This window comes from Diabrotica virgifera, chromosome 8 (genome assembly GCF_917563875.1).
Source record: "Diabrotica virgifera virgifera chromosome 8, PGI_DIABVI_V3a".
Taxonomy (NCBI): domain Eukaryota; kingdom Metazoa; phylum Arthropoda; class Insecta; order Coleoptera; family Chrysomelidae; genus Diabrotica; species Diabrotica virgifera.
In genome coordinates, this window is record NC_065450.1 from 105,969,648 (window position 1) to 105,992,942 (window position 23,295).

General features: G+C 33.6%; 1 protein-coding gene across 4 annotated transcripts in view; it reads right to left on the minus strand.

The window, feature by feature from the left end:
- Positions 1–23,295, minus strand: part of LOC114344933 (uncharacterized) — a 1,261,996-nt gene that overhangs the window by 421,281 nt on the left and 817,420 nt on the right. For all 4 annotated transcript variants that reach the window (XM_050658192.1, XM_050658190.1, XM_050658191.1 and 1 more), the window contains 2 exons: positions 5,713–6,144; positions 5,047–5,631 (listed from right to left, as the gene is read on the minus strand). In XM_050658192.1, the coding sequence (XP_050514149.1) occupies positions 5,047–5,631; positions 5,713–6,144 (1,017 nt within the window). The remainder of the gene's footprint in view (positions 1–5,046; positions 5,632–5,712; positions 6,145–23,295) is intronic.

Genomic DNA, 23,295 nt, shown 5'->3' on the forward strand with positions numbered 1-23,295 from the left:
TAACCCGGACCGATTTTTATCAGACAAACATTACAACAATAAAAATGTATGTCCTTTATGCTGGATTTTCCAATTTCTTTTCAACATCTTAAAATATTTTCTTTTATCTTTCCTTATAAACATATTGTTCGAATACTTATATATCTTATATATCTTATATTTTTCAGGCTAATTTTATTTATCATAATAAACTTCGTAAAAATTTGTCGTTTTAGCGAATTCCTATGTAGTTCATTCGTTTCAATTTTCAATGTCAAACACATTATACAATGAGAGATAATGCGTATTTGTGTAATTTGATACATAATATAACTGGCATGACAGACAACGCTCATTCTCGTGTTATCGAAACCAATAGGCATCTGTAGTATCCTTTATTTACTTGAAACTGTCTAGCATTGTTTAGAAAAGACTATTAAAAAATCATTTTTCAAACAATGGCCTTAGTCTTCACTCTTATTAAATAACATAAGTTCGTTCTCGTTGCGAGACGGTATTGTGTGTGTGTAGTAAAGTCTCATTGTTCGTTCCGCGTAAATATATTCAGATTTTGTGTTTGGATTTTTTGTCTACGTAATGGCAATAAAACTTAAAATGTTGTTTTTGTTTCAAAATGATAACAAAAGACAGTTTGGACAATCGGTGCAAAGCTAAGAAAGCTAAAAATGAGACTCTCGACGACGCTTTGTATGTGTGGAACGCGAACGTGGTTTACAAGTGTCTGTGTGCCAATTATAACGGAGTTTATCTGTAAGCATACCATATTTTAATAATTTTTACCATTTTCTCCGGCTAACCCGAATTTTCGATAACCCGGATCGGCCGCGGTCCCGATTAATCCGAGTTAACGGGGTTCCACTGTACTAATATTTTTATTTATCACAGTAAATTGTACTTACCACTCGTATTCAGTTCGTTTCCTATTTTCTCCCCTACCTCGTCTTTCAATTTCGTCCTCATATAATCCTCGTGGCTGGTATCATTTACCATGGGATAATTCCGAACGAGTTCTATCAGCTTTTCAACGTCCATCTCGGAAACAAAAACACAACTGAGAATTGAGTCACGCGTCCCACGACCCAAGAAAACTGTACGCCGATGACAAACGTTCCCAAGCGAGACCTGCGAACGCATGAACTGATAGTAGAATGCGCAGAATTGTCTACGCAGTTCGGGCCTTATGCACGCCTAAAAACTATCATCAAATGAGCTACTTACACTACGCATTTGAAAATTAACACATCGAAATACACTTTGTATTCTATTTTCATCTCATCCCATGTTGTTGGAGGTATTTTATAAACTTCATTATTAATGTAATCACAAAAAAATCAGTCCAGTTTAAATTCTGGTGATCTGGGTGGTCACGCTACTGGTCCATTAAAAAAATGAAAATATCTCGAAAACTAATAAATTAGGGAATGTTATCTTAAAATTAAAGTACGGTAATGGTACTTTTCAATGTGATATAAAATAAAGGGTGTTACATTTAAAATTACTGAGAACATAATGGACTTGCGTTTTGACTCACCCTTTATTTGATATAAAGAAAATTAGCAATATGAATCATTTTTGAAAATTTTAACAATACACAAAAAATATGGCATCAATAAACCATTGCTGTTATGCGTATTCTTATTTATACAGGTAGTCGAACTTGTTACGATTTTTATTTAAAATTGGTTATACCTTTGTAAATACCCTGTATAACATAACAAACCTTTAATTTTTGTGATGAAGGAGTTAACAGGATTTCGAATATAAAATAAAATATAGAGTGTTCCATTTAAAAAACCATAAATTTGGTCTGCCACTGTGTTATCGAACAACCTGTACCATTCTAACTAATTTTATAATGTGAAGCTTAAAGTTGGCTACAATTTTTGTTATTAACTTTTACTGCTATCTATTACTATAGCTGATCTATTGAGCTTTACCCCACTAATCAATCACCCTGTATAATAAAATGTTTTTCTTGTACTTGTTTTTTTTTCTAGTCCAAAAGAGAACGTACTTTCTGGATAGTCTGCGTATATACGCTGCCTACTCAGTTGATTTTCCAAGATATACTAAGTTGATTTTAGTATAAAGTCACTATTAACAGAATTTGTGAAGAAAGTGTATTTTGCATATCTTGGACTACAACTTGGTAATCGAGGCAAAGTTTGTACTCCTCATAAAGTTTGAAAACTATGTGTAGAGGACCTTAGAAACTGGTTTAAGGGTAAAAAATATTTTCGGCTTTGGGTACCTACTGTATGGGAGCCATACAGTATGTAGTGTATGAGAAAAATACATACTGTATGTATGTATGAGAAAAAATGAGCCATAGTGACCACTGCTACTTATAGTCGGGTGATGTTAAAGCACTCTGTTACGTTATTAGAAATAGTAGACTTAGATGAAGGTAAAATGTAATCTGAGGACGAGCATTCCTCAAGCTTTGTAGCAAAATTGTTCTCCCAGGAAGAGATAAATGATTTGGTGAGATACATATATATATATATATATATATATATATATATATATATATATATATATATATATATATATATATATATAAAAAACACTTTTGAGTTTCGGTGGGTTGGAGTCAATAAAAAGGGGCTGTTAGAATACTATTATTTATTACTCGAGCTTTCGAATGTGTTTACATTCATTTTCAAGAGCTAAAAAGTAACTGATAAAGTGGAAACAAAGATCATGTAAAAATATAACTCACCAGATAAATCTAGATTGGTTATTAAAACTTGCTAACATTAATACATATAAATATATTAATGTTAGCAAGTTTTAATAACCAATCTAGATTTATCTGGTGAGTTATATTTTTACATGATCTTTGTTTCCACTTTATCAGTTACTTTTTAGCTCTTGAAAATGAATGTAAACACATTCGAAAGCTCGAGTAATAAAAAATAGTATTCTAACAGCCCCTTTTTATTGACTCCAACCCACCGAAACTCAAAAGTGTTTTTTATAAACAAGTCAACAAAGTACTTCTTTTTTCTTTACATTTATATATATATATATATATATATATATATATATATATATATATATATATATATATATATATATATATATATATGGATTTTCCCGAAGATGGTACTGAGTTGCTGAGAGGCCCTCAACAGTAAATATTTATTAGGTACTACCTGGAATGTCTTTTTCCTAGTTCAGATATCGTGAAAAGAATGATGTGCCTTACTTCACCCAAAAAGAAAATCTAGTTTAGTGGAGTGGCACTAACTCAACCGCTTCTCTTAGCGCAGCTTAAAATTGAATATTATGTGTTATTGAAAGAGACCTATGAGAACTTGGCAATCATTCTTCCAAAAATTAACATGAAAATTACCGTTGACAAACGTGCGACGATTTTGTCAATGCTGCTTGGGTAATAAACTGGTTACACTAAGTACATACCAAATATCATAAATTTTTATGTCTATGGAACAGTCGGGACCGAAAAAATCACTGGTCAATGGAGAGTTGAGAGCCAAGGATGCTTATGGTTGGCCAGCAAGAAAACTTCTGGTACACCAGAAAAAATTCTCCGTCCTCTTCTCCATATAAAACTAGACCTTATGAAATAGTTTGTCAAATCTCTCGCAAAAGACGGACACATCTTTATTGATTAGGCCATATCTATCGGATCAAAAGTTGTAATGATATGATGCCTGCAGCCGGCCTTCGGCAGATCAACCGCAGAGGATCGAACAAGTTTACTGCCGGTGCAACCCCACTACATGCCACCTCTCCGTTGGATGGTTACCGAGCATGTATTTAAGAAGAGGAAGAATAATCATTAAATCAGTTCCTCTTGGCGTACTGAACCAGGAAGAACTCAAACGGAAGATATGCAATGGATTGAATTGGAACTTTGCCGAGGTGGGCAGCGGTAGTGGCCATCTCCGATATGGAGACGGTAGATGGGTGACTGGGTGTCGGTGTTTGATTGTTATCGCATTTGATTGAAATGTGAGTCTGAGTGTGTAGAAATATTGATTCCGTGTAGCGTGATTGCTTTTGTAAATATTGTGTAGGAACGGGGCGAAGATAGAATTATATTTTATTTTATTTATTTTGAACTGTGTATAAATATCCTGAATATATTTACTTTGTTTTTAACCTGTGTTTTACTGAGTCTGTCGCCTGAAAGAGCTATCCGTTACAAAGTATGTCAACAATATGACATCTCCAGAGAGAAGAATACTTCGCATTTAACGGTTTTGGAAAAAGTTTTTGGGTAACAATAAAGATCTTTACAAAAATATAGTAAAATGAATCTAATATAAGTTAACACATTGCGTGCCACGCCGTAATCGGGATAATACTCTCGGGGGCCACGGCATATCCACGGCAATAAAAGTCAGTCGTACGTGTATCTGTGTCTCTCATATATGAGCGACGTGGCACGCAATGTGTTAAAGATACATTTTTTCCACTCCTACTGGACTATTTTCCTGAGAATATGCGGGATGCAGGTAAACAAAATACCTTGGACAATTTAGCACAACAATGATAGCAGACTACTGCTAGATGCTATCGAAGGGCATTTCTCATATTTTATATTCTTATAATTTATAAGCAAAAATGTACTAAGCGCAGTCTCATAGTAAAGAATCGATTTTAGATAAATTTACAAGCTCATTTGAATTCAACAATAAATCTCTAAAATAATAAACATAACTTCAGCTATTTTTATATGTAGTAACTTATATCTCTTTTGAGTAAAAGTATTTGAAAAAACATACCCAATTTATTTGTAAAAAACACTTGACGTGCTACGACAAAACGGAGTTCATTATTGGATTAAGCGCATTGTCAATCATATAAACCAGTTAAAATCATCAGAACAACTTTCCAACAAAAAAAAAATGTCCATACCCGTGTAGATAACTATCGGAAGAACTGTTAATAATAAAGATCGAATGAATTATCTGAATAGTTCGAAAATCCCAATAATTGAAATAGTAAAGATCGCCCCAACGTTAATAAGAATTGCGAATAAAATAAAATACCTAGCTAGTAATTATCTCTTACCTGGTAAACTTGTAGTAGTCATTATCAAACATTGCTCTGGTCATACCAAAATCGCCAATCTTCACAGAACGTTGAGCATTCACTAAACAATTTCTCGAAGCAATATCTCTATGAACGAATTTCATCTCCGCCAAATAACTCAGTCCTCTTGCTACATCTAAGGACATATTAGTCAAACGCTTTGGACTGACTTCCTCAGACTCCTCAATATCAGACTTAACCAGGTGTCTACGAGCGAGAAGATACGTTTTGAGATCGCCGTACAGCATGAATTCCATAATGGTGTAGACAGGTTCCTCTTTGGTGCAAACTCCCAAGAGTTTAACGATATTTTTATGGTCGAAACGTTTCATTGCTTCTGCTTCCGAAAGGAAGTCGAGTTTTTCTTCTGTCGTAGATCCTACTTTGAGAGTTTTTACTGCTGCTGCTGTCCAGTTGCTGTTGTTGTCTACTGATACTTCACCTCCATATACAGTACCGAAAGCTCCCTCTCCCAGTTTTCTGTTGATGACTACGCATTCCCTACGTATCTCCCATTTGTCGAGGTCGCTGGTATTGTGCATGTCAAATGGAATACCGAGAGATCTAAAACCAAATAAAGTTTTAGTAAAAAATTTCGTGAAACCCTTGAGAAATAATATATTCCGCAATATATTTGATTATTACCTCATATAGTTCTTCGTTTTCTCAACCTTCAAAGCATATTTTCTCTTCATGTAGAAGACCACAACGACTACAATTATGAGCAGAACAGCGACTAAAAAGATGTTCAAAATAATCGCAGCAGTCTGACAGCTAACGTTGAATGCCTTTGCCAATCCTTCCAAAGCGCAAGTGGGAGGGGGTAGTGTTCCATCTTCTGGTACTGCTCCGTTTTCCGTATACCATTTAATGAGCGGATCGTAGAGGGTTAGATTACCACCATTGATTTCGGCCCTGTTGTGAGTAACGTTAGGGTTGAAACTGCCCACGATATGTTGGTTCTCGTTGTACCATTGGACGATGTTTATAGTGGAGAAACGTGATGGACCTCCTCTGAATTTAATGTGGCCAGACACACCATTAAAGTCCAATTTTTGAATATATTGTACTAGTTTTCTAAAAATAAAAAATTAATATAAAAATCAAAATTCTAAATCAATAAAATTTTCGAATGCTATTGTAACCAAAGAATTAATTTCGACCGACAACAGTAACGGTTCCTTTTGGAGATAGTCGAGAACAATCTGTAAGGATGTGGTCTCCAATAAACGTCGTAGGTTGCGTACAGAGTCACGTCGTAGGTCGCGCCTGTATGCTTAATACAATAAATAATAGTTGCGGTCTGTTATCGTACTCCGAACGTAGCATCAAATTGCTGTACACGGCTTTACAGGCGGTAGTCACCAATAAACGCCGTACGCTGCCTACACTGTCACGTAGTAGGTTGCGTATGTGTGCTTTATACAATAAATAATGGAAACGGTCTCTATTGGATGTCGAAGAACGCAGTGTCTATCTGCTATTAGCGACTTCAAATGTTGGAAGCGGCGTCTTTTAGTTATTTTCGAGCATTGCAACGTACGGCTGGTACAGGTTTTAACCTAGCGAAATGAGTAAAATAAGTAGTAAAAAAGAACAAGACGAGTTTCTTACCAAAAAGTTGAAATATCGCACTTGACTGATAACGAAAACGATCGGAAACGCTGTACCCAACCTACGGCATTTATTGGTGACCCGGGACTCTGGACGCGACCTACATAGTCCAGAGTCCAGAGAAATAAGATATTTCTCGTGACACATCCCCCTCCAGGCCGAGACCAAATTTTTTGAGTAGTATGGACATCTATATTATTAACCTATATGTTTCCTGCAGCCGATTTTGATGATATACATAGTTATAAACAAATGAAGATAAAAAAACGGTAAATTTTCGCATTTTTCGTCTATTACCAAAAAGTTAAGCACTTTAAACAAATTTGAGAGTAAGAAACTCATAAATCGTATAAAAAACTTCAATATGGCGTTCGCTGAATATGTCCATCCTTATTGGTTGCTTAGAAAATTGCAAAATAAATCATAAATTTTGAGTTTTTATAAATATTCATAACTTATGTAAAAATTAACTTACAACCTCCTTATTACACGGAATGCTGAGACTTCTTGTACTTAAATTATATTTTAAATTTCAAAGCAATTGATCAAATAGTTTAAAAGTTATTTAATTTGTTTTTCCCAAATTCATTTTTTTTGCAACACTATAAGTCAGAAAATTATGAGGTTACAATAATACTTCGGACAGTTTATGAAAGAAGAACATTTATACTATTACCTAATTGAAAATAAATGACAAAAAATAATTTTAAACAGTGTAAAATTATTTTGCAAAAACATGTCGATTTTTTTGCTTACTTATAAACAATTAGAATAACTTTTTAACCGTTACCCGTAGAAAAATTATTTTTTTATGTAAGTAAACATATTAAAAAGAAGAAGAAGGTTATACGAATTTTAGGTAAGCACTGATGCTGATCGGTCATCCGATCGAAAACTAGTTCTGTGATGTAGCCCTTTTTAGGGGTTTTTCAAAATATACCTTTATATTTTAGTCATTTTTTTAAAGTTATTTGTACAATTTAAGAAAATTAGTTAAATTAGTAAAGTTTTCATATTTTTTGACAAAATAAATAACGATACAGTTAATCAATAATAAAAAAGTCGAAAAAAATAAGGAACGACATGGCAACAAATTGCTGCTGCGCGACGAACGTTGTAACTTTTTAAGGCGCGCCCGGCCGAAGGTTAAATGATCATGGATAATGGCAATTGCCGTAACTTTATGAAAGTAAGAGTTGCTATTTTTACGTCTTTTATTTTTTAAAAGTTCGTGAATTTGAATAAAAGCAGCAGGAATACATGATACATCCATGATTAACTAAATTAACTACGGTGCTACATGTACGGTTGTACGAGATGGCTCGAAGTGCAGCGTGCGGCACAAGTTGATTTAAAATAAAATCATGATGGTGCGCCGCGCGAGGATAATACCAAGTTAAACCCGCGAGCCGGACCGCGCGCGGCAGTCTTGCGAAATGGATACGCCGCTTTACTCAGACAATCCAAGTTACAAGAGCATATTAGGCGAGTAGTCCAGGGCCCATCTGTTTTGAGATGGACGTTGAGAGGTGACTCAAATTTTTTTGCAGAAATTGCTTGAAAATAACTCAAATAATAATATTTGAGTTATCCTCCCTCTCAAAAAGCTCCGGAACATTGTTTAAATAATTAAAATGTCAAAAAATGAAGGAAAAATTCGATTTTTTTCTTCGTTTTTTGATTATAACTTTAAAAGAATTCATTTCCCATAAAAGATGTACTGACATAAAAGTTGCGTAATTAAATTTCCTACAATATAGAATTAGTTAAAAGTTGAAAAAATAGTCACCCTTGTTGCAAAATAGCAATAATTGCGAAAAAAACCATACAAAAACAAGTATTTGCATTTTACGTTTTTCAACCATTTATGCTACACTTATGACCTTCATATTTCATCCAGAAAAACTTTATGATACAGTAAAATAATACTATAAATTTCGTTAAGATCGGTTCAATAGATTTTGCAAAATAAATTTTGCAATCCAGCTTTCGCAAAAACAATTCATTTTTTCAAAATGTTACAGGACTGAAAATAAAGCAGATAGCAAGTTGAAATTTTTTTTTTTTTCGTATAGAAGTGTACTGTACCTTTCATTTGCAATTTGCAAAATTTAAATCGATTAACTACCACGGCGTCAGGAATTTTTTTAAATAGACATTAATTATTGGTGCTGCGCGCAGGACAGCGGTGTTCGATTCACATGAAGTTGATTTCCACCAAAATTTCTTCCAATCTTCATCTAATATATTATTTTCTTACTCTATATTTTGTTGTATTTTAATATTTTAATTCCACAAAAAACAAACTTATTTTATTATTGTTTGTGAAATATTGTTTAAACAATTGTATATGTTTAAAAATAATAAACTTTTATTCTCAAGTTAAAATATATGAACAAAGAAAGTTTTTGCTAAAAAAAGTGTTATTTCAAAGGATAGAGTATGTGTTTTTATTTTGCAATAAACAATTTTATTTATTTATATCGAAATGTAATAAAAATTAAAATGTATCAATAATTATCAAAGATCATTGGAATGCCCAATCAGAGCAAACTATCCGGTGTCCTGCGCGCAACACCAATAATTAATGTTTATTTAAAAAAATTCCTGACGCCGTGGTGGTTAATCGATTTTAGTTTTGCAAATTGCAAATGAAAGGTACAGTACACTTCTATAAGCAAAAAAAATTTCAACTTGCTATCTGCTTTATTTTCAGTCCTGTAACAGTTTGAAAAAATGAATTTTTTTTGCGAAAGCTGAATTGCAAAATTTATTTTGCAAAATCTGTTAAACCGATCTTAATGAAATTTACAGTATTGTTTAACTGTATCATATAGTTTTTTTGGGTGAAATTTGAAGGTCCTAAGTTTAGCATAAATGGTTGAAAAACGTAAAATGCGAATACTTGTTTTTGTATAGTTTTTTCCCAATTATTGCTATTTTGCAACAAGGGTGACTATTTTTTAAATTTTCAACCAACTCTCTATTGTAGGAAATTTAATTACACAACTTTTATGTCAATACAACTTTTCTCGGAAATGAATACGAATCGAATTTTTCCTTCATTTTTTGACATTTTGATTATTTAAACAATGTTCCGGACCTTTTTGAGAGGGAGGATAACTCAAATATTATTATTTGAGTTATTTTCAAGCAATTTCTGCAAAAAAATTTGAGTCACCTCTCAACGTCCAAATGTACTAATATTTTTACAGATGCGCCCTGGTCTAGAGCGGCAGGCACCCCCAAAATGACCAGGTACTGACTACGGAGGGGTGAATGGCCAATTTTAGTCATACTGTATGTTTTCGATGGTGCTGAAAACGAAAATGAGGTTTATTTTTAATTCTATGTGCAGGAACATTGTCAAAATCGCAATTTTACCTTAGAAATAAAAAAAATGAAATAACTTTTTTTTTAGTTTACCTCGCTACAGCTCTGTTCTATTTTAATATTTTTTTCTGAAATTTTTACAGTATATAGTTTTAACATTTCTAAAGACAACAGTATATGTTTCCAAGTTTTCAGTCTTATTCTGATAAGGGTTATGCATTTTTTAATATAAAAGTTGCAGATTTGTGCACTGTAAAGTTTAATGGAAAAAGTTGAGAGACAAAATTTGAAATTTAGCTTTTTGATCACGTTTATGTTAAAATATCGAGTACAAAGAAGTTTTGTGGAAAGTTTTAGATCAAAATGTGTTATACGCAAAAAATAGTGCAACTTTTAATATCGACATTAGAAATCCCCAAAATAACGCTTACTTTTCGAGATACTGACCATGGGTGGTGAATGGCTAATTTTGGTCTTACATTATATTTTTGGCAGTGTTGAAAACGAAAATGAGATTTATTTTAAATTTTAGGTGGAGGAATATTGTCAAAATCGCAATTTGATCCTAAAAATAAAAAAATGAAATCACGTTTTTTGCGTTTAACTCGCTACAACTCTGGTCCATTTTAATATTTTTTTCCAAAGTTTTGTACAGTATATATTGCTCACTTTTCTAAAAACAAAGGTATCTGTTTGAAGCTTTTAGTCTATTCTAGTAAAAGTTATGAATTTTTTAAAGTACAAGGTGCAGATTCGTGAATTGCAAAGTTTAATCTCAAAACTTGAGCGACGAAATTTGAAATTAATCTTATTAATCATATTTATGTTAAAACACTGAGTACAAAGAAGTTTTCTGGAAAGTTTTGGGTACAAAAGTTTCATAGAAAAAAAAATTGTCCAACTTTTAATATAGACGTTATACATCCCCAAAATACCACTTATTTTTCGAGATACTGACCAGGACGGTGAATGGCTAATTTTGGTCTTACTTTAGGTGTTGGATGGTGCGGAAAATGAAAATGAGGTTTATTTTGAATTTTATGTGAGGTAACATTGTCTAAATCGCAATTTTTACTTAAAAATGAAAAAAAAAATCACGTTTTTTACGTTTAACTCGCTACAACTCTGTTCTATTTTAATTTTTTTTTCTGAAATTTTTACAGCATATATTTGTCACCTTTATGAAGATTATAAAAGCTGTTGTAGACTTTTAGTCTTTTTTTCATGAAAGTTATAAATTTTTTAAAATAAAAGGCGAAAATTCGTGAATTGCAAAGTTAAATCGCAACAATTAAGTGACAAAATTTAAAATGTATCTATTTGATCACGTTTATGTTAAACTATAGAGTCCAAACAAGTTTTATGGGGAGTTTCAGATCTAGATGTGTTATAGAGAAAAAAATGGTGCAACTTTTAATTTTAAGATAAACGTGGTTTAATTTTTTTTATTTTTATGATAAAATTGCGATTTTGACAATATTCCCCCACCTAAAATTCAAAATAAACTTCATTTTCGTTTTCAGCACCATAAAAAACATAAAGTAAGACCACAATTAGCCATTCACCACCCATGATCAGTACCTCGAAAAATTAGCGTTATTTTGGGGATTTATAACGTCGATGTTAAAAGTTGCACCATTTGTTTTCTATAAAACATTTTGTTCTAAAACTTTCCAGAAAACTTCCTTGTACACTGTTTCAACGAGAATGTAATTATAAATCTAAATTTAAAATTTTGTCAGCCAACTTTTGGGATTAAAATTTGCAATTTACGAATCTGCACCTTGTACTTTAAAAAATTCATAACTTTTACTAGAATAAGAATAAAAGCTTGAAACAGATACCATTTTCAGAAAAGTGAGCAATATATACTGTACAAACTTTAGAAAAAAATATTAAAATTGACCAGAGTTTAGCGAGTTAAACTAAAAAAAAACGTGATTTCATTTTTTTATTTTTAGGGTAAAATTGCGATTTTGACAATATTTCTCCACCTAAAATTTAAAATAAATCTCATTTTAGTTTTCAACACTGTCAAAAATATAAAGTAATACCAAAATTAGCCGTTCGTAACTCATGGTCAGTAGCTCGAAAAATGAGCGTTATTTTGGGGATTTCTAATGTCGATATTAAAAGTTGCCCTATTTTTTTTTCTATAAAACATTTCGATCTAAAACTTTCCAGAAAACTTCTTTGTACTCTATGTTTTAACATAAACGTGATTAAAAAGCTAAATTTCAAATTTCGTTACTCAACTTTTTTTATTAAACTTTACAATGCACAAATCTGCACCTTTTACTTGAAAAAATTAATATCAGAATCAGCCTGAAAGCTTGAAACAGGTACCGTTATCTTCAGAAATGTTAGAGCTATATGCTGTAAACATTTCAGAAAAAATATTAAAATCGAACAGAGTTGTAACGAGGTAAACGCAAAAAACGTGATTTCATTTTTTTTTTTATTTTTAGGGTAAAATTGCGATTTTGACAATGTTCTCCCACATAAAATTCAAAATAAACCTTATTTTCGTTTTCAGCACCATCGAAAACATACAGTGTGACTAAAATTGGCCATTAACCTCTCCATGGTCAGTATCTCGAGAAATAAGCGTTTTTTTGGGGGTGTGTCGCTCGTCTACATGGTATGCTCTAATTTGAAGCGTGTGCAATTATGACATCGAAAATTTGGCTTTACCAAAAATAGGCCATGCACTAGAAAATCTGGATTGTAAGATTGTGAGAAGCATGCTTGAAGTGATGTACAAATTACTGTGTGTGGCATTAACCCAAAGATGTCGAACCCTTTAAAAACAGTAGACTGTTATTTCTTCTTGCGGGGTGTATGGAGAGCTGGAGAGTCCTGTAGATTCCGCCATCCTGGGCCTTCATTTTTAGAGTTGCTGATCGTGACATAAGAGGGGAGCAATGTAACGCAAGGATTAATTTCGACCGACCGCAGTAACGGTTCCATCTCTACATAGTCGAGAACAAACTGGAAGCGTCGAGGAGAGGCGTGCGGAAATTGCAGGAATGTCAGTAAAATAGAGATGGCAAGTCCAGAATTCTCCAGAATGACGTTATGATGTATTTAAGCAGAGCTCGGTGTTATTTTTAGTTTAGTGTATAAGATAAATTAAAACTGAAAAGTTGTATAAATAAATCGATGCGTGAGTTTTATTTTAACTGTAAACTCGCTACACTATTATTGTATTTACATTACATTTACAGTGATTTTCGTACCGTTTCAAAACAAGCTATTAGGTCAATCAATATTCAAATCTATGTATACTGTGAACATAGAAATTAAATCCAAATTACTACTGTTACTACTAATCCACTACTAAATTATGAATTATGATATACAGAGTGAGTTTTATGTATGGAAACACTCAATTATCTCGAAAACGGCTTCCACGATTTTTATAGATTTTGGTAGGTAGGGGTTTTTTAATGCGGCCGATATTATAGTGCTAATTACACTGTTGTCATATTTTCCGTTTTTCTGGAAATCTAATGAACTTTCTTATTTCAAATAGAACACCCTGTATATTTTTTGCGTTTGGAAATCCTTAAGAAATATCGATTATTTTTCATGTTATATTCCCTATACCTAAGTGCCATAATTTCGGAGTTATTGCTACATTTATTTTTAAAAAAATTTTTTAACAAATTATAAAAATCAATTTTTTTGGCCTGGGTAAACACTATTTTAGGTTGTTTGGATCATTGGGAACAAAAAAGATCTTTTGTAATTTTTCTCTGAAATTAATCGTTTTCGATTATAAACAATTTAAAACTGAAAAAAAATCGAATAATGACGATTATCAAGGTTCAAGAACACAAGTAAAAAATATAGTTTTTTAAATTTTAAAGTACCTACCTAAATGCAAGCCCAACTCTTCTTCTAATAGCTTGCCATAAGATTTTTTGCCCCCTTTTATTGTATAACATTGCTTTTTAATTTTTAATAAAGTGCTTATGACAGGACGGACAGGACGCATTAACAACTAAAAACAATGTTTTAAAATGAAACCATCTCAAATTACTTATCGGCAACTGATAAAATAAGCCTTGAGCTTGAATTTGTGTACTTCGCAGTTTCAAAAATAACATTGTTAATTTGAGCTCTTGAACCTTGAAAATCGTCATTATTCGATTTTTTTCAGTTTTAAATTATTTATAACTCGGAAACGATTCATTTTAGAGAAAAAATATAAAAGATCTTTTTTGTTCCCAATGATCCAAACAACCTACAATAGTGTTTACCCGGGCCAAAAAAATTGATTCTAACAATTTATTTAATTTTTTTTTAATAAATGTAGCAATAACTTCGAACTTATGGCATGTAGATATAGGGAATATAACATGAAAAATAATCGGTATTTCTTAAGGATTTCAAAACGCAAAAATATACAGGGTGTTCCATTTGAAATAAGAAAGTTCATTAAATTTCCAGAAAAACGGAAAATATGACAACAATGTAATTAGCACTATAATACCGGCCGCATTAGAAAACCCCTACCTACCAAAATCTATAAAAATCGTGGAAGCCGTTTTCGAGATAATTGAGTGTTTCCATAAATAAAACTTACTCTGTATATAAATATAGGTACAGGGTGGAGAATTGGAAAACGGGCCATAGGAAACTCAATGTAAAGTTCTAAACTGTCGAATTCCTGCTTCCCTAATTATTCTACATCAGAAGACATGAGAAACTATTTGCAGAGAATTGAAATCTTTATTGAAAACAATTGTTAAAACTGTTCTACGAATTAAACACATTCCAAAATTTTGTAAAATATAATAAATTTTATCAAAGTATTTGCCAAATTTAGGCCACACACAGTGCAAGACTGTGTATAAGATTGCGTTCGCTCACAATGAAATTATTATATTAACAATATTTTGAACTGTCAGTATTTTTATTTTATCATTTATTGTTTAAAAAACAATAAAGTTGAAAATATGTCCTCAGTTGAGGAGAAAGTAGTAATAATAAAGATGTTTTATTCAGTCAATAGTTTGCGTACTGTGAGAAATAGTAACGTGTGGTCTTACTTTTACGCACTTACTATGGCAAATGTATATTTTTCAAAAATTTGCAATGTGTTTAAATCGCAGAACAATTTTAACTTTTGTTTTTAATACATATTTTAATCCTTGACAAATAGCTTCTCATGACCTTTGATGTAAAATAATTAGGGAAGCAGGAATTCAACAATTTAGAATTTTACATTGAGTTTCCTATGGCCCATTTTCCAATTCACCACCCGGTATAACAAGGAGAGGTTAACGCGAGTTAATAGTAGATTCAAGGTAAAAGTAGATATCGACATGGCTCGCAACAAGGATGAAAAAAAAAATAAAATATGCATAAGATGGAATGAAACCATAGACACATGTTTCTGACTTATTAGTCGTCATCAGTATGGTGCAAGTATGGTATCAGACCGTGCAAGTTCGGAAAAGCGACACCTGGTTTCATAGCTCAGCAACATTTTTAGCACTTTTAATTATATTGGCCAATTATATTAGTCCTGGTTACAGGATAATTGTCAAGGCCATAGCCCAAAAAAAGAATAAGAAGAAAAAGTAAGTTATGTTATTTAAACGTAAACATTGTAAGTATGTAGTAAATAAAATTCATAATTCAAATGCAGTACTACAAGTAATATACGATTAATTAAATTCACTTTAATAATTGCATATCATATCAATATTGTGGAGCAACATAATTTTTACATTTATAACACAGCATTTGCGAAATCCCATTTTCTTCACTGGCAGAAATATACGTGAATTTGACAATATGAAATATTTAAGTTATATATGTTAGAAAGTTGTAAGGTTTTTCCGCGACTCGCGCACGATCGTTTCTCGTATCCCCTCCAGGTACTTGCACACAGCGAATAGCCAAGTTAGAATAGGTGTATGTTAACTCGGGAAAGATCACTTCAGGAACAATGCAACCAATTTGTGGCTGTAATGTTAGAACACCCTCAGGATTCGAGAGCAACAACTAACACATCCACGGAGGAAGCTACAGCTACCTGAGGAAAGGAATGCCAAACGTCTAGAACGTTTTAATCAAACAACAAGGAGAGGTTAACGCGATTTAATAGTAGATTCAAGGTAAAAGTAGATATCGGCATGGCTCGCAACAAGGATGAAAAAAAAATAAAATATGCATAAGATGGAATGCAACCATAGACACGTGTTTCTAACTTATTAGCCGTCATCAGTATGGTATAGCCAAGTTCGAATAGGTGTATGTTAACTTGGGAAAGATCACTACAGGAGCAAACAACCAATTTGTGGCTGTAATGTTAGAAGACCTTCAGGATTCCAGAGCAACAACTAACACATCCACGGAGGAAGCTATAGCTACCTGATGAAAGGAATGCCAAACGTCTAGATGCATTGCTCCTGTAGTGATCTTTCCCAAGTTAACATACACCTATTCTAACTTGGCTATACCATACTGATGACGACTAATAAGTCAGAAACACGTGTCTATGGTTGCATTCCATCTTATGTATATTTTTTTTTCATCCTTGTTGCGGGCCATGCCGATATCTACTTTTACCTTTAATCTACTATTAACTCGCGTTAACCTCTCCTTGTTGTTTGATTAAAACATTCTAGACGTTTGGCATTCCTTTCTTCAGGTAGCTGTAGCTATGGAGAAAATTATGGAAATTTATTTGATGGAATGTCAATATAAAATAAATTAATTTAAACTAATCCACCTTAATCAAGCTATAATGTAAAATTGTATCCATTGCAGTGTATTTTTGATGTTATTAGAGAGTTATCAAGTAACTCGAGGAGAATACGGTAACGTTATTTTAGCAATGAAGCATGCGCAGTATGAATATTGAATAACGGAAATGATTTAAACGTTAACGTGCTCCGTTACGGTAGGTCGGATAGCGGGCTTGAAATACGGTAACTTTAGCAGCGAATCGCACCAATTCGGCAAGACTCGGAGTGACTCGGCCATTTCAGTTCTGTAATGTTCATGTAATAAATATGTTGTGTTATGAAATTTTATTTCTGTATGTTAACAGGTGTTTTGTCTTTGTTTTCTTGGCTTGGTTTTGGTTGACTGTTTTGGTTTGGTTGAGTTTAAAGTTTTAGTTCCTCTCAGCATTACTTACCAGTACATGTATGGCCAGTTTCTGTTACAATTATATCTGGTATCCCTAACAATTGTACAAGCCTTGGAATATCCTGTTTTTCAAACCGAAAATACTGTTTGGCTTGTTCAGGTTCTAAGGTATCGAAATTAAAGACAGGATGTACATTTTGATTTTGAACGTTATCATCATTTAAAACGAGATTTAGTATTAAGTACTCTATATCATTGTCATTGGCTTCAAGTAACATTGCCTGTTCTAAGATCTCTTCCATATTTTTTAGAAAAATTTGAAATCCAAATTGTACAAAACAAGGCAAAATTACAAAATACTATGTATATCTTGGGTGAAAGAAAACAAAAGCAGAAAAAAATTTAAACAAATTTAATTATTTTGCTGTCAAATACAAAATTTGACTGACAGCTGCCAACTATTAACGTGAAGCAGGAATTCGACCACTTGATAACTCTAAAATTACATATACGTTAAAACTTACAGCGTAAAAAAATAGCGTTTACGTGTCAAAATAACGGATGGATAGAATTTTACTTGATAACTCTCTATTATTAAGATCATATTACCATTAACCTCAATTGACTTCATCTGATGTTGCCAATGAGAGTTGGCGAAATATAATGAATAGTTAAACAGAGTACAACTTGGTTTTTCATTCAGCTGCTTACCCGATAAACCTCAACCCCTTTTCAACCAGATCAGCTATTATTCTAAACTATAGAAACTTTTTGTTGCAAGTTCGACATTGTTAGTTTGGGGAAAATAGCCTTAAAACACCACGCTGGCCAGGCGGGTTGGTGAGTTGTAGGGATCACATTTCCTTGATTCCCTGTAGCAGGAGGCACCGGGTAATTTTAGATTACCACTCGTGCAGGTGAGGTTGACTTTTGGTTCGATTGATGTATTGTTGTTGAGTCCGATCCCTTACCTCCATGGAGAGAGTAATGTTAGGAGTAAAATTGACAGACAAAAAGCAAAACAACTGGGTAAGAAATAAAACAAAAGTCAAAGACGCAGGACAACATATAGCCAGGCTAAAATGGAGCTTCGCAGGTCATAACGCTAGACAAACGGACAATAGGTGGAATACCACGATACAACAATGGAGACCATGGACAGGAAAGAGAGCAAGTGGACGACCCCAGATGAGATGGGGAGACAACATTAAAAAGATAGGAGGAACGCACTGGAAACAGAAAGCACTAAACAGAAGCGAATGGAGGAAGCTGGGGGAAGCCTATGTTCAAAATTGGACGAATTAAAGGGCAAAAGAAGAAGAAGAAGATAGAAACTTTTTAATTCATGGGTTTTTCGGTCTTATAAATAAAACACTTTGTTATGGCTTAAACGTTTCGGCTACATGCCATTTTCAATAAGCACTTTAATTAATCATAATAAACATTACATAAATAGAGCACTAAAATTTACATTGAACTTGTTGGCTTGGCGTTTTGTTGTGGAATGCGGGCTTGGCTCTTGAAAACATATGGCAGAATTTAAATTGCCGTCCGTTAAGGACCGTATTTAAAATTTTTGCCAGAGGTACATTTATAAAAATAAAATCAATTTATTAAATTATGATATATATTGGAGAGATCCTTGATGTCAGTTTTGTTGTTTATACAACGTTGATCTTTCTTTATATGAATCATCTCCAATACACATCTTTCGTTATAGTTTTGTTCTTTTTTTTTTTGCTCTACATTATGCCTTCTACCTGTACCTTTAAGGAACGCACTATTTTCGGGGACACCCTGTATGTATATATATATATATATATATATATATATATATATATATATATATAAAAACGTCCAAGGAGTAATTGGGTTACTAGTAAATAAAAAAGTACTGAGATAACAGCTGGGAAAACCCTGGTACTGAGGAAGCAATGAAAGACTGGTGCTTCAAATTTCTAACGACACTTGTCCAAATTTTCTTACAATGGATTAGGTTGAATAGAGAGGATCTGACTCAGTTTCGATATCTGGTTTTATTAGCTAAATAATAACAACAAAAATATCTGTATTACTTATGTATACACAAAAAAGGCAAGGTAAAAGATGTATTCTTATTTTCACTGAGCACTAGTGCACCTATTTCGGTAAGAATTGCTTGTTCTATCTTTAAGCATATTTGTAAAGAATGTTCTTCTTTGTAGCAAGTCCTGAAGAAGCCTAAAAACAATAGGCGAAAGCTTGACCAAAATAAAAGGCACTCACTTTGAAGCACCAGTCTTTCATTGCTTCCTCAGTACCAGGGTTTTCCCAGCTGTTATCTCAGTACTTTTTTATATATATATATATATATATATATATATATATATATATATATATATATATATATATATATATATATATATATATAGCTTCTGAGAGCTTGACTGATGAGCTGTAGACAGCGAAAACGTTCTCAAGATGGCAGCACAGACGAGGGTGAGAATATTTATTTCCCGTATATTATTTTGCATATTATTTTCATACTTTTGAAAAGTAGAAAGTTGCGATTATTTCCTGCTTGTTTGACGCCGTAGGTATTTTTAAATAAATACGAGGTGACATCTAGTAGCTTCAAAGTGGAAGCACAGATCGGTTTCGTACCGAAACGAGCAAGGTAGGTTGCTTCTAGCTAACTCAGATTGCGCTAGTCCCGTAAGGACTGCATGGCTGTCTTACGGCCGCGGGTATACGGAGGGAATATTCTACATCTTCGTCTGTTCTGAGAGCTTGACTGATGAGCTGTAGACAGCGAAAACGTTCTCAAGATGGCAGCACAGACGAGGGTGAGAATATTTATTTCCCGTATATTATTTTGCATATTATTTTCATACTTTTGAAAAGTAGAAAGTTGCGATTATTTCCTGCTTGTTTGACGCCGTAGGTATTTTTAAATAAATACGAGGTGACATCTAGTGGCTTCAAAGTGGAAGCACAGATCGGTTTCGTACCGAAACGAGCAAGGTAGGTTGCTTCTAGCTAACTCAGATTGCGCTAGTCCCATAAGGACTGCATGGCTGTCTTACGGCCGCGGGTATACGGAGGGAATATTCTACATCTTCGTCTGTTCTGAGAGCTTGACTGATGAGCTGTAGACAGCGAAAACGTTCTCAAGATGGCAGCACAGACGAGGGTGAGAATATTTATTTCCCGTATATTATTTTGCATATATATATATATATATATATATATATATATATATATATATATATATATATATATATATATATATATATATATATATATATATATATATTATATATATATATATATATATATATATATATATATATATATGTATATATAAATTAAGGATCACTCGAAGAGTGGTGGGTTTTTCGGTCAATAGGTGGAGAAATAAGACAAAGAAGGTGGCTACTTCATCTATTTATTCGAAGACGTTTCGCTCTCTAATCAAAGAGCATCATCGGTTCATCTAAAAAGAATAATATGAAAAACCAAACATCCAAAGAGAAGTTAATACAACAGTGTTACCTCAAAAAGACATGTAGCAGTCAAAGGTATAAAATTGTAAAAAAAGCTTGAGACAATGAACCATTGAATCGTTAGGTTGTAGAAACAATCAATAAAAAGTACAGTTTACAGTTTAACAAAGACTTTGAATAGCAAAAGCAGCATGTGGTTATCATACATGTGATTAAAAAAATATGTAAAAAACTTGTATTCGCCGAGAACCTAAGTAAGATCACAAGATCAACCTTCCAACAAAAGCATATTAATTTAGTTTGATTTTGACTTTAGGTAACATTATTAAAATGATTATAAAAGGTAATAGTAGCAAAATTTATAAAAAAGGTATTAAAAGTTACCACAAAAGCTTCTACACTATTCAAATCCACTCGGCAAAATTGGCATTTCTAAAGACAACGAACCATCCCGTAAAAGACAGTGACCTTGAAGTCAAAACTGACACAACAAGGCGAAATACCAACCGCTAATGCATTTGAGCGGTAAATTTGAAGATGTAATATAATATGGTAAGAAAAACTTGTTGTTTGTACGAAACATTATAAAGAAAGCAACAAATGGTTAGTAAACACCATTTAACTTTCAAGGAATGGTTCGAGGAAAAAACAAACTAGTGAGTACGATCTTTCCATATCACCATACAAGTGACTTGGTTTTAGCTGGCTAGCCAGCCAAAAACAAGTATAAATTTAATTTAACTTCCACAGTCCAAGGTTCATAATATTATAGAACTGAGTAAGTAATGAGAATTAATGAATCCAATTAATTTAAAATTTCATTAAACTATTTTATCAAAAATTTATTTCCAGCAATAAATATTTAGTTAATAATAGTTATGGTTAAAGTAAAAAATTTTAAAAATGAATAACCATTTTCAATTTCGTTGCAAAACGAAAATACAGCCGAACCATATTCCAGTCCAATCAGAGAGTGCTGCAAGCACCTCTACCGGTTTCGAAACTCATTAGTCTCTCATCAGGAGGCACATATGCTGCTCTCCCTGATCCAACCAAAACAAACCCCAGCGTGCAGTCCCGAATTGCAACGAACGAAATGGCATAGATGCCCTAGCGGCAACTGCTAGCAAAAGACTAAGTTTTCACTCTAATGGCATATAACATATCCCACCAGAATGAAAACAATGGGAACCTTCTCTGGTTACACCTCCGAGGCTTCTACAATTTGCAAGCCATACGGATGCTGAGACTAAGGAAGATGAGGGAATTCTACAATTTACAATTCACGTCACATCTGCTCAGCGCGGTAAAGTTCCAACGAGACTGGTTCCCTTCATACTCCACACAGAGTAAATGTAAATCAAAAATGAATAACCATTTTCAATTTCGTTGCAAAACGAAAATACAGCCGAACCATATTCCAGTCCAATCAGAGAGTGCTGCAAGCACCTCTACCGGTTTCGAAACTCATTAGTCTCTCATCAGGAGGCACATATGCTGCTCTCCCTGATCCAACCAAAACAAACCCCAGCGTGCAGTCCCGAATTGCAACGAACGAAATGGCATAGATGCCCTAGCGGCAACTGCTAGCAAAAGACTAAGTTTTCACTCTAATGGCATATAACATATCCCACCAGAATGAAAACAATGGGAACCTTCTCTGGTTACACCTCCGAGGCTTCTACAATTTGCAAGCCATACGGATGCTGAGACTAAGGAAGATGAGGGAATTCTACAATTTACAATTCACGTCACATCTGCTCAGCGCGGTAAAGTTCCAACGAGACTGGTTCCCTTCATACTCCACACAGAGTAAATGTAAATCAAAAATGAATAACCATTTTCAATTTCGTTGCAAAACGAAAATACAGCCGAACCATATTCCAGTCCAATCAGAGAGTGCTGCAAGCACCTCTACCGGTTTCGAAACTCATTAGTCTCTCATCAGGAGGCACATATGCTGCTCTCCCTGATCCAACCAAAACAAACCCCAGCGTGCAGTCCCGAATTGCAACGAACGAAATGGCATAGATGCCCTAGCGGCAACTGCTAGCAAAAGACTAAGTTTTCACTCTAATGGCATATAACATATCCCACCAGAATGAAAACAATGGGAACCTTCTCTGGTTACACCTCCGAGGCTTCTACAATTTGCAAGCCATACGGATGCTGAGACTAAGGAAGATGAGGGAATTCTACAATTTACAATTCACGTCACATCTGCTCAGCGCGGTAAAGTTCCAACGAGACTGGTTCCCTTCATACTCCACACAGAGTAAATGTAAATCAAAAATGAATAACCATTTTCAATTTCGTTGCAAAACGAAAATACAGCCGAACCATATTCCAGTCCAATCAGAGAGTGCTGCAAGCACCTCTACCGGTTTCGAAACTCATTAGTCTCTCATCAGGAGGCACATATGCTGCTCTCCCTGATCCAACCAAAACAAACCCCAGCGTGCAGTCCCGAATTGCAACGAACGAAATGGCATAGATGCCCTAGCGGCAACTGCTAGCAAAAGACTAAGTTTTCACTCTAATGGCATATAACATATCCCACCAGAATGAAAACAATGGGAACCTTCTCTGGTTACACCTCCGAGGCTTCTACAATTTGCAAGCCATACGGATGCTGAGACTAAGGAAGATGAGGGAATTCTACAATTTACAATTCACGTCACATCTG